Genomic DNA, 13,443 nt, shown 5'->3' with positions numbered 1-13,443 from the left:
ACATGAACCACCGCAGACGGCTGATGTTCTCTTTTGGTCAAAGCAGTTTTCACATTATCCTACTGCATTTTCTCTAACACAAATAAAACAACAAACAAACATATAAAAATCCTCATCAGCCCTTCACATAACTTTTATGTTTTCTGAGGGTGAAGGCATTCCAGGGAATCTTGTCCCTCCATCCACTGCTTATGACACTAATTTGCAAGGGTTAGTTAACACTAGGTAATATGTATTGAAAACAGTAAACTGACCTGCCAGCTGATAAAGTGAAGAACATTATAAGATATTTCCTTTCCCCTTTTTTTTTTTTTTTTTAAATAAGAGACTGTTACTCACGCTGGAGTACAGTGAGTTCATGGTTCACTGCAAACGCCACCTCCCAGGCTCAGGTGATTCACCTTAGCCTCCTGGGTAGCTGGGACCACAGGTGCACACCACCACACCTGGCTAATCTTTTGTAGAGACAAGGTTTCACCATGTTGCCCAGGCTGGTCTCGAACTCTTGAGCTCAGGCGATCTGCTCACCTCAGCCTCCCAAAGTGCTGGGATTACAGACGTGAACCACCGCGCCCGGCCAGGATATTTTCAAGTGTGAATCTTGTAGCCTCTATCACCATTCTCTGCCACCGTTTTGGCATTCTTTAAAGTTAAAGCTTTCTTATCACAGACCAACAATGTAAAATCTATTCTTAGTTTGAAATAATTAATATGTGTGCTGAAACAGACAAACTACAGTTTAAGCCTTGACACTTGGGAGGTAGTATCACTCGTTTTTAACCTAAATTACACAGAAATTTAGCTATTTCTATAAAAATATTATTTTTCTCTAAATTCTAAATGAACAGAAAAAGATAAAATGTAATGTACATGAATAAATACTTTTCTGCTTTTGGGGGGATAGTTATTAACTTTTTCTGTCAATTTCTAAGAATGGTTAGGCCGGGCGCGGTGGCTCACGCTTGTAATCCCAGCACTCTGGGAGGCCGAGGTGGGCGGATCACGAGGTCAGGAGATCGAGACCATGGTGAAACCCCATCTCTACTAAAAAATACAAAAAAAATTAGCCGGGCATGGTGGCGGGCGCCTGTAGTCCCAGCTACTCAGAAAGGCTGAGGCAGGAGAATGGCGTGAACCTGGGAGGCGGAGCTTGCAGTGAGCCGAGATTGCGCCACTGTACTCCAGCCTGGGCGACAGAGCAAGACTCCATCTCAAAAACAAAACAAAACAAAACAAAACAAAACAAAAAAATTCTAAGAATGGTTATAATAAAAATATACTGGAAATTTTACCACAAAAGGAATATACAGACTGTATATACAGATAAATAACACAATTTCACTTGACTCTTGACCAATAGGAATGAAAACAGGAAGCATTCTGGAAACATCTGTTATTTCAATAATACCACCAAATCTTCCTCTAGGACTTAGTAGTATCATTGAAATGACAGATGTCTCCAGATGTTTCATCTAGTTAAATATTTTCCTTTTATATCTGAAATTTTTAAAATTAAAACATTCCACCTGCCAAGCTCTCACTACCCTCTCTACTAATGAGGTAGATATATGAAGTATTTCTCTGAATTAGCCAATTTATTTTTGTTTGCAATCAAAATAAAACCGTGTTTCCAGAGGTCAAAGACTAACTAATTTAAATCTCCATTAGCATTTTATATTAATGTATATTCTCCAGACATCTATAGAAATAACACACCTACACTACATTTTGGAGGTAATGCTTTGGTGATAGAAGAAAAGGCTTTTGCACATGTATGCAATAATATTTTAATTAAATTAAATCTTAAAAGCTTAGTCCCATAAAATTCTTTTTTTTTTTTTTTTTTTTTTTGAGACAGAGTCTTGCTCTATTGCCCAGGCTGGAGTGCAATGGCGCAGTTTTGGCTCACTGCAAGCTCTGTCTCCTGGGTTCACGCCATTCTTCTGCCTCAGCCTCCTGAGTAGCTGAGACTACAGGCACCCGCCACCCCACCCGGCTATTTTATTTTTTATTTTTTTTTAGTAGAGATGAGGTTTTGCCATGTTAGCCAGGATGGTCTCGATCTCCTGACCTCGTGATCCTCCTGCCTCGGCCTCCCAAAGTGCTGGGATTACAGGCGTGAGCCACCACACCTGGCCAGTCCCATAAAATACTAAAGTGTAATCATGGTATCAGAAAAAAATGCATTAAATGGCATATTCAATCAATGCCTTATGCTCTTCCAAAGGTGGGGCTGGAAGGGAAGGAACAGAGTAGCCTAATCATTAAATATACATTTAGTCCTAATAACACTTCTGTGCATTTATTTAGCTGGGGTTCCTAATTAAAATGACTAAGCAGTTCTCCACGCCCCCGCCCCAAATCCTGCCCCTTTCCAACTATCCTCTTAAAACAACAGAAATAGTGGGAAGTCAGGCAACATGGGCATAGGAGGCTTTAGAAAGCTGTGGTGACTCTTGAAGGCTTTACAGGCCTCCTGACCCAAGGCCTTGCTCTTGGCCCTGTGGGCTTGCTGTCCATTTTCTCCACCAGGGTGTTGGAATGCCCAAGGGCTTTACAATCTATTACTGCATAGTTACTAAAAGGGATTGCCTTTGTCATTCAATGTCTCCTAAGTTTGTACAACCCCAAAAGCATCTGTTTTAGTTGTCTGTTAAATAACAAAGTACATTTTAGGCTGTGCAAGTACACTTGAAATTTTTCTTTAATTCAATTGACAAATATTTATGAAACTGTGCGAGGCAGTGTACTAGTCAATGAGAATAAAAAGAAGAGAAGACAAAGAGAACTGAGTGTCTCACAACCTTGTGAGAGAGAACTCAGACAAAGAATCAGTGCAACGTGGTCAGTGTTACATCAGAATTACAGGCAAGGTACGACAGACAGAACAGAGAAGAAAATGTTTCACTCCATCTGGAACAAACTGTGGGAAGATATTATACTGAAGAGGACCTTAAAGAAAGGGACAGAAACAAACTGTTCCAGCAGGATGAAGAGTACATTACAGGCCAGAGGAGGGCACAGCCTGTGCACAGCCTGTGCAGTCCCATAGGCTGGGTACCAGAGAGACCTGGGGGGTCGGGGAGAAAGTGGCTGGAGAGCATGGCAAGGGCCAGACCATGGGAAGTCTGGAATGACATCCTAGAGAATTCAGATTTTGTCCTGATGCCAATGGGAAGCCACCAAAAGACTCTCGACAGGTGAGCGATAGGGGATTAGGAGTAGGGTGGGGTGGGGTGGGCAACGGGATGCCTTGCTCTATTTTTTCCCCCTTGTAGCACTTAGTATCTTTTACTGCTCTATATAATTATTATGTTTAGTGTCCATCTCTCCTCCCGAGGAAGTGAGTTCCGTGATGGTGGAGATCTTTGGCTATCTTGTTCACCAACAAGTTCTAAGCCAGAACAGTGCCAGACACACAGGTAACATCGATAAGTATGTTATGGCTTGACAGAACAAAATGAGTGGTATGGTCAGAACACAGCTTCAGAAGGATCACTCTAGTCACTATATTGTCAGGTACCTTGGAGACAGGGAGACCAGTTAAGAGGCTACTCAAGGAGGCCAATTCATAAGCCAGGAGGGCCTGACTTAGCAGGAGCAGAGGAAGGGAGAACCGCTGGAAGGTGACAGTGTAGGTGAGAAGGCCGCTGGCCTGAGTCGGTGAAAGCAGTGTGAACATAAAGCAAGAGAGGGAGGAGAGGGGAACCTGTTGAATGCCGGGGGTGGGCTTACCTCTGTAAAAGCTACCAACTCTCCTTGGCACAGGATCATTGTACAGATGTCTATTTTCTTTGGGGGCTGTGCCATCATCAGAGTGTGGGTCATGATACACTCCACCCTAAGGCAGGAAAGAAATTTATAAAGTTAAGCCACACATTGATGACAATATTGCCTATGACTTTTTTCTTGAGACAGGGTCTCACTCTGTTGCCCAGGCTGTAGTGCAGTAGTAGGATCATGGCTTACTGTAGCCTTGACTGCCCCAGTTCAAGCAATCCTCCTGCCTCAGCCTCCCGAGTAGCTGGGAGTACAGGCACACGCTGCTACACCCAGCTAATTTTTTAAACTTTTTGTAGAGATGGGGTCTTGCTACGTTGCCCAGGCTGGTCTTGAACTCCTGGACACAAGCAATCCTCCCACCTCAGCCTCCCAAACTGCTGGGATTACATGTGTGAGCGACCTGGCCCAAATTTAGAAGAGTACCTAATCAATCTATAATTGACTTAATGATCTTTCTGAAAGAAAACTCAGAATTAGGCAACAAGGAAAACTACTTACTTTATAAGCCACTTCAACTTATTTGTGGGAGATTGGATATTAATACATTTTAAAAGCTAGGCAGTAATGATGTTGAACAAATAACGTTTACAGGCATATTTTATTGTGACATACCTCAGACTTCTGGCGTGTATGGAAGGAAGAGGTGCCTTCTCTGGAGGTCTCTTTGACCGACGATCTTGCCACAGTCATCTCTGGAGGGAGCTGTTCTCCAGGCTAGAAGTAAAATTTTAAAAGATTTATAAGAGCATCCTGTTCCTAGGGATGGAACTCATCATGAACTTTATTTGGTAGAACTAGGACCATAACCAGCTAAAATAAAAAATGTTAGTTGGCCAAGATACAAATAGTCCCATAAAAGTGAATAATCTGATGAATGTAATATAAGTCAAATTTCACACAGATGGAAAGTAAAATTCTCATTAAAGTTAAGGCAAGCAGGGAACAAATTAGTCTGAAAATAGTTCAATTAATTATTAAAAACAAAATTACCCTTCTAATATCTAGACAGTCATGGTTCTGAGCGGCCCTCTGATTAGGAATTCTATTAGTTTATCTGAAATTTCTCTAGCAGATTTTAAGTCTGAGTTCTCCAAAATGAACTGTGCAGTTCCAAAAGTATTTTTCATGCAGGACTTATATGGCAAAGTCAGATGAAAATAAATGATTTTTGAATATATCAAGGAATAGAATAAGTCCTTTTAATAATTTTCGTGTTAAAATCCTCTTAACTACTATAGTTTATGTGCTTAAATTCTTGTCTTAATCTTCTCTAGGATAACAACACTTTTGTTTCATGTATTTTCTGAAGCCAAATCATGATAGTGCTCATCTCCAAAGACATACCACTATCTTTCTCTCTCAAGGAAGTGAGTCACAAGCTAAGAACAGTACTTGGTCCACAATGGTGTTCACTGAGGGGAAAAAACATAGGATTTTCCATCATCAGAAAAAAAGATTAAGGAAGAAAATTACCAAGTCATTAGAAGGAGTTTGCTGCATTGTATATCTGTATATTATGCACAGAAAAGGGCATTACCTTAAGCCTATGTGATATATCAAAAATATTTTATTTAAGATTTAAAATATGATTATTTTTCTCCCTCTCATTCTCCAAATGTACTCTGAGGATTCCGGGCAGGAATTCATCCAACATAGCCTTCCTTCTTTCTATTTTATGAAAATGTCTCATTTGACTTTTACCACCTGTACTGTTTACAAAGGCCTCTACAAAAATTATTTTAAGAAAACAAATTATTGACATCTAATATAAACTCAGTAAGAGTCTGTGTGCTTTTGAAGGTGGCCTGATACTTTGCATGGGAGTGATTCCTAGGATTCACTCACAGCTTAAGTTACTTTTCCAGCCTTCTGGTATCTTTGTGCTTTTAAACTTGTACTTTCTTGTAGCTGGGCACCGTACCTCCTGAACTGGCCTTCACCGTCTGTAACAGATCTGTGCTTAGCCCACAGTAACTGTTTATAATTCGCTTATGACCACCATGTTCACAAAAATTCTTTTCCTGGAATTCTCAGAGAGCACTTACTTTTTCTAAGTTAAAAAGCTATTTGTTTTTCCGATTTCTCCTCCATTTTATACCATGCTGAATGCTAGCACACTTTACCCAATTTTCCCTTCCATCTCTCCTCTACAGGAAGCTGCCAGGAGATCTTTGTAGGCTCTGGATGTTCTTTCTCCCGACAGCATCTCCTCAGGGCTCCTCTGACCATTCCTCTGACTCCAATTACAGCCTCTGCAAATGGGCACCTCTTGCTTTCTCCTTTCACCTGGGTGCCAGACCATCTTTTTAGCCTCTTAGAGCACACTTCTGCTTAGAGGCCAAGGTCACTTCAAATTCAACATGTCCGCAAGACACCAGTGGCAAGCAGCTGGCCTCAGCACCTGGAGCTTGCCTCATAATCCCAGCTCCATCCTGAACTAGTTGGGTAAACTTGGAGCAACTCACCCAACTTCTCTGAGCTTCGACATGCTCATCTGTGAAATGAAGGGATTGAATTAGGTGACTTCAAAACTACTCTCTTTCACACCAAAAAGGAGGTCCTAGAAAAGAAACCATGAAGTCTTCCTTTTTCCTATATTCAACCCTTCAAATCATAAATCCTGTTGTTTCTACTTCTGAGGAGTAGAAGATCACTCTGTTTCCCACTGGCACTGACTTAATCCCAAACATATTCTCTTCACCTCGTGCTTGAATTATTGCAAAAGCCACTCCAAATTTTGCATTTTTCACTCCAGCAAAGTGGAACAAGTTGCAATGCCCAAAGCACACCATGCTATGTAACATCTGTTACCTTCCTTCTTCTTCCAATGCTCTTTTCTGCCCTCTTTCCTGAGGTCACTGTCACTTTCTTCCTAACCTTCCTGGAAGTCTCTGCTCAGATGTCACCTGTTCTAGGAGCTCCCACAACTCACAACTTGGACTGTCTTGCTCCCCTGGCACAATGGCATGCCTCTAGCACAGTAGCCAGAATGTAACCTCGCAGTAGTGGAACAACCTATCTGTTGACAAGTGTCCCCTGCCAGCATACACACTTAAGACGACAGGGACCCTATTCTTTTCATCTTTCTAGCTAGAGCTTTTCATGTTGCCTAGCTCAGGACATACCTGAACATATCTTCACTCTTCAGCCTATTCAAAGCTTGTCTATATATCCTAGCCCAGAGAAAGACCTTCAGTTGCCCATAAAGCCGTTTCTAACTGCTTCTGCTTACAATGACCTCTCTCTAGTCTCAATTTCTATTTATAGCCAGTGCCATATTGACTTAGGTCTTACTTATTTCATTGTTATCATGTATCACTTTATCTTCTCCAAGAGCAGGTAAGTTTCTCAAGTGCAAGAGCTCTCTCAGACTCTTTTGAGTGCCTGGGAACACCCAGCATAGAAACGGTGTTCAATGTCCAAATATCAGCCTCCACAATCACAGAAGCAGCAAGAATAACTAAAATTTGTTAGACACTTACTTTGTGCCAGGCACTGGGCACAGTACATTATAGATGAAATCATGAGAACATTATTTTTAAAACATGCTCTACTGTAAGAATGCTACTTCTTGTTTTTTTTTTTTTGTTTGTTTGCTTTTGTTTTTGTTTTTGAGACGGAGTCTCGTTCTGTTGCCCAGGCTGGAGTGCAGTGGTGTGATCTCGGCTCACTGCAGCCTCTGCCTCCCAGGTTCAAGTGAAGAAATGCTACTTCTTTTAAGCAGGTTAGGTCAGTTCTAGAATCTGACGATGAATAAGATGGAAGAAGCATTATGCTAAAAATACTGTTTTAAGATTTAAAAACAACCCAAAAGACTGAAAATTAACATTTATCCTGGTATGAAGTTAAATTTATCTATGGTTCTGGACAAATTTAAAACTTTTAAATTCAATTAAAATATTGAGTAAGGTACTAGCAAAAGCTTTTGATTTAAGCAAATGTGGTTTGGAGAGATCAGAGAAAATACCCATGAATTCACACTGCATTTTAAGAAAAACTAAAACCTAACTGATACAGCTGATGAATTCTGTAATAAATCAAAATAGGATTCTCTCAACAAAATATTCCAGAAAGGAATATTCAGGAAAAAAAAAAAAAAGATTACTAAAAACAAAATTTGACTTTTCTTGAGTACTCAACGGTTGATCTAAATAGATTTAAAAAACAAAAAACAAAAAACAAAAACAGCAATTAGGCCAAGTATTGCTTCCCTAAATGCATCCTATCAAGAAAAGCACGACCTCCTGTAGTAGGGAAAATTGTAGACGGACCCTCATCACATCCCTTGTACCACCTTCCCCTGAAGGGCCACCAGATTCGGTCAAGTGCTCAACTGTACCTGGGGTGACAAGAGTTGCAGGCTGTTGGCTCTAGCTGCCATCCCTTGCCCTATGCTCAAGCTTCCATCCAAGCCCTTGGCTCTCACTTTGTCACGGGTCACATACATAGAATGCCTATGAGGACGCTGCTGGGAAGAAAAGGGGCTGGTGTAGCCCAGTCCGTAAGAAAAAGATTCGTGAGGTGCAGACAGCGAATGGGAATGGCTACTGTCCATGTGCTCAGGCAGCTTCAATTCCTCCATTGTCTTAGAATGTCTGGTTGTGGTTCGACGTGAGTCCAGCGTTCCTTCATTTCGGTTATTTCTCCCAGAAGGGCTGAGCAAAGTTCTAGTGTCACTGTGTCTGGTGGGGGTTGGGCTGGTGGGAGAATTCAAGTCTAAGCAGCTAGATGGGAAGTACCTACTGGTACTCGGCTCCGGAATTTGGGCCCTGGCTTCAGAAAGGTTACTCACAGACTTGGAGTCACTCAGTGCCCCATGGCTTTTGGCCTTGGTCCTGTAGGAGGGACTCCTAGAGGACTGGGGAATGGTGTCAATATAGCTATGCCGACTCTGCTTTTCATTGGGCTGCAGTGTCCCAGCTTTGCTTTGAGAGCTTTCCATGAATGAGTGGCGGTTCTGCTGAGATCTGCTGTTCGACTTGAGGTACTTTGTCCCTGGGCCTTCTGAAGGCTTTGGGTCAATATTAAAATCAAACTCTGTTTTTGACTTGGCTTCTTTTGGGCTAAGAAGGTGTGGTATGTTGTTGTTGGTGAGATCTTTGCTGGTAGACCCAGGCTGGCTGCTTGCTTGGTAGGTTTTGGTGTGCAATGGACTAAGACTAGCTCCAGCAAGGTTTCCATTTAGGAAGCTTTCATTGGCAGGGAGACCTTCGTCAGCCCGGGGCAGGCCTACACTCAGGTTCTGGATGTCCTTGCTGTTAGATCTGTGGTGAGACTGCAAAGCAGTACTTTTGCCGGCTTGGTTTCTATGTTAAAAACAAAAGAAGTATATCAGTTTCCCTCAATAGCTGATACACAAAAAGTATTGTTAAAAAGAAAGAATACTTAAAACACATGTGCCTTCGAATAACAAGTAACCTATCAACAGCAATTAAGCTTCTTAGACCAACTCACTCTGTAACAAAGCACTGGCCTTCATGAAATTATTCTGGCACTGCTAAATGCTCAGCTAACTTGCTGTCAAAAGAGTTTCTAAATGATAATCTGGTAAAACATACTCTCACTATATTGGTACTCATATGAGTGTTTGTGATAGAATGACTGCTAAGAAGAGAGCTGAGCTATAAACTCTTTGTAACTCTTTTGTCTGCTTGAATGTCAGAAGACAACATTTAGACTTAAAGGTTACTATGTTTCTTGAACTTCATTTTTATTTGTAAAACTTGAAGCCTGCCTCAGAGATACATACTCACAGCACATACACACAGACACCAATGTCTCTTATGCCTGCATAATCAAAGAATGAGAATTCTAGCAATGTATTTAATAAAAGAAAATGACCCTCTAAAAAGAAATGTAAACTGTCCAGTGAGGTTTGTTGGAAAACATGATGATCAATGTTTATGTCTTGGAGAAGTGGCAATTACTTGGGGCTCTTCAGATATCTCCTTGTACAGTAAACAGGAATCCTGTACTATACCGGATTACAGAGATCTGAAAGAGTTCATTTCTCTCCAAAAGACACAATTATTCTCTTTTTTATTTAACACTTCATTATCCTAGACCGACTGAGCCCTCCTTTAGGACTTAAAGCTTCATTTCACACTTGGTTTAAAATACAAAATATAAATCCAGAGGAAAATCTTGTCCTCTATTTGAAAGCTGAAACTGACACCACAGCAAGGCCAGTTTGTGCTACTGTAACTATTGAAACGATCTAATTGTAGCTTGGGACAGACTAGAATGTTTAAAAATGAATAATGATTTACACAATTCTGGTTTTACTATGCATTCAAAAAATTTTGCTGCAAATATTGCTATTGCTACAGATGGTTTGATTTGGGAGAGTTTTGTTCCCATGACACACTAATTGGAAATCACTTTTTTTTGTTCATGTAGAATGGTAGTCTGTGAAACTCTAAATTCCTATTTTCCCCATGAGAACCTGCATGCTCAGCCATCAAATAACATAAGGACCCATTTCCTAGTCTACCTTTCAGTCAGTAATCTCTGCCAGAGAGCTACCTGAGAGTGTCAAAAAAGAAAAAAAAAATCTGGTATCGAGTAAGCCTGTGACAGTGTGGGGGGCCTCATCTCTTGAATGTACTCACTAATTTCTTCCAGTTAGGTCATTAGAATTACAGCATTAAATAAAAGGACACCTAAATATAAGCACTAAATGGCAAAGCCCAGACCTAGAAAGGAATTACAAAGAAAAAAATGCTAAGTTTCACTTTCTGTTAAATTATATTAACAGAGTCTATCCCGAGATCAATAAAGTCCCTGTATCCTAAAGGCATCAGGTTTTAAACCATTGAGTTGTTTGCCAACTTATGTCTTGGTAACGGAAATATCTCAGCGACTTTTCAAACCTAAATAGTGATAGACTGTCTCATCCACAAATAGATCTAAGTGTGTTGGTTATTCTCCATTTGCCCAACCTCCAATCTGTCCTCCACCCCCATCAGCCCAGCCCTGGGCCTCAGGAACCCAATGCTGCAGATTGTCACCCACGCTTCCTAGCCAGCTAGCTTCTGGTTGGGCTTAGCAGTGGAAGGCATCACAAGACAAGAGGAGAGAGGGGCTGGGGGATGTCTTCCCTGCAGGCATCTGCACCCTGACTCAGATCATGGCTGTGTCCTTCTAGATGACAGCTTCTACAGGGTGGCTCTTCCTACCCAGGTCCAGCTTTCCCTGGACTCTCAGAACACTATTTCATCCCCATTCCTCTTCAGGCCTAGAAATAGTAATCGCAGACAGATAACATGTACAGATATTGGGAAACGTCCTCAGCTCACAAAGACCATAAAGGGACAGAGAACAGCAAAGGCAGCTGCTTGAGCCTTTGGAACTCTTGGAAACACTGTTAGCGACGTTAAGCAGAAACGTACATGTGGATCTTAGGAAGAACACATTCAGAGCAACGTAAGAGACAATTCTAACATGAAAAGAGAGGTTATCCAGTTAAGGTAAAACGTGTCAAAGCTTTAGGTTTTCCGTAAGTGTATAAAGAGCCTAAACTGCCATTCTGAGTGTTTGCGTCTCAGGATTAGTTGGAAACCACTGAGCTTTGCACATAACGCCTACGTAGAAAGGGCATCATACTGTCTTTGCATCGGAGCTCTGCCAAAGTCCAACAATAAAAAACAGCTTTGAAAATTCCATAGATCTCTTTGACACACAACTGTAAGGAATCTGTGTTAAACTGCCACCTAGTTAAAAAAAATTTTACATACAAACTCTTCTTAAATGGTTGCAGAATGGATGGGTGGATGGATAACGATTTAAGTTTTAAAAGCAAATGTCGAAGGTGCAAAGCTACATTTTGATGGAGAAGGCTGGTGCAGGACCAGGAGAGTGGCAGTGTGGGGCAGCTGATGCACCATTGCACTGCGTCCATGGTGAGCAGAACCTCAGGAGAGCCTGAGGGAGATAGCCAGGGGCTAAGTAACACAAGAGTCCACTGCCTCTCCTAGAGAGAAAAAATTTAGAAGACAAGGTATGCAACAGCAAGTTTGTGTCTCTGGAGACAAGGTAGGGGAGTTTGTATGTGGCAACCAATGTGATATGGTGCTGTGAGCATCTCTAAAACGGTCCTGAGAAGTCTTAGGGAGCCATCGTTTGTGTTGAGATTCAAGCTAGAATTAATGTCTCTAACAAAAAAAGCTTCCATGGAATAAGTATGGACCATAGACCAGTGTGGAGCAAAAGCCCTCAGATACATGTAAAATGTGGTAAGATCATTCCTAGAAAAAGCATTTAGGACTTTTTCTTTAATATATTCAATACAGTGTCGAGACCTGAAAATGAATTCTTCCAGAGATTTTAAATTTACTTGTAATTTCTATTCTCCTCTATTTCAAAAGGGGACTTGGGAGGACTCCTCAAGGACCCATACAAATTATATCTTCTGTATCTGCTGAAAACATCATTACCAAGCACATCCTCCTTAACAGATCCCTAAAGAGGTTCCCGAGGAGAGCCTCAGGTCCCCACTGGTTAATTCCAAGAACTCTCTCTCTCAAGTGAGTCACTAGAGGACAAATACACAGCCTCTTTTCACAGTATGGGTTACATCACTAATCACTATAGCACAAATCAAAAACTTATTATCAGTCTACTGAACTTTATATCATTGGGATAATTTTTCGGTGTAAACTAAAGGAGCTAAGAGACAAGGTAGAAGGGAGATAAAAGCACCTGAACTGAAAGTAACCCCAAAGAAGACACAGGACTAATTTGCACCTCCTAAATGCAAAGGAGCAACCAAATGGTGACTACTATTCCTTGACTTAGTGTCCTAAAAATTTCATGGCAACAAACAAAGCCAGCTAAGAATGGTCTATAAGATGTGAGGGGAAACAAACTGAAACCAGTCATTTTCAAGAAGAGTAAACAGCCCTAAAACACAATTACACTATCACAGTTAAGCAGAGAAAACATATGATAAATGGTCATCATCAATTTATGGATGCTTTCCCAGACCTAAATAGTACCAGATCTTGAGCTTTCAAAAATCTGATCTATTAAGAACAATTGATTGGCCGGGTGTGGTGGCTCACACCTGTAGTCCCAGCACTTTGGAAGGCTGAGGCAGGCCAATCACTTGAGCCCAGGAATTCTCTACAAAAGATAAAAAAATTAGCCAGCCATGGTGGCACATGCCTGTTGTCCCAGCTACTCAGGAGGCTAAGGTGGGAGGATCACTTGCCAGGAAGGCAGAGGCTGCAGTGGGCCATGATCGCACCACTGCATTCCAGCCTGAGCAATAGAGCAAGACCCTGTCTCAAAAAAGAACAATGGTTCTATATGGATGGAAAATTTGAGATTGGGGGTGGGAAGAAAATTTATATTAAAAAAACTTCATATTAGGAATTATTGTTTTCAGCCAGATGCTATGGCTCATGCCTGTAACTCCAGCACATGGGGAGACTGAGGCAGGAGGACTGTTTGAGGCCAGGAGTTTGAGACCCTCCTGAGCAACACAGTGAGACCCCATCTCTACAGAAAATTAAAAAAATTAGCCAAGCATGATGGCATGCTCCTATAGTCCCAGCTACTCAGGAGGATGAGGTGGGAGGGTTGCTTGAGCCTGGGAGTTCAAGGCTGCAGTGAGTTATGATCATGCCACTGCTCTCCAGCCTAGGCGACACAGCAAAG

At 41.4% G+C, this 13,443-nt stretch overlaps 1 protein-coding gene across 1 annotated transcript in view; it reads right to left on the bottom strand.

Annotated features, from left to right (window-relative positions):
• The window catches only part of CDKL5 (cyclin dependent kinase like 5), a 229,516-nt gene that overhangs the window by 38,731 nt on the left and 177,342 nt on the right, over positions 1-13,443 (bottom strand). The window contains exons 12-14 of the mRNA XM_032756652.2: positions 8,123-9,089; positions 4,396-4,497; positions 3,736-3,841 (exon numbers count right to left, since the gene is read on the bottom strand). Coding sequence (XP_032612543.2) covers positions 3,736-3,841; positions 4,396-4,497; positions 8,123-9,089 — 1,175 coding nt within the window. The remainder of the gene's footprint in view (positions 1-3,735; positions 3,842-4,395; positions 4,498-8,122; positions 9,090-13,443) is intronic.

This window comes from Hylobates moloch, unplaced genomic scaffold (genome assembly GCF_009828535.3).
Source record: "Hylobates moloch isolate HMO894 unplaced genomic scaffold, HMol_V3 SCAFFOLD_7, whole genome shotgun sequence".
Lineage (NCBI taxonomy): Eukaryota > Metazoa > Chordata > Mammalia > Primates > Hylobatidae > Hylobates > Hylobates moloch.
This window is presented reverse-complemented; position numbering and strand designations above follow the sequence as displayed.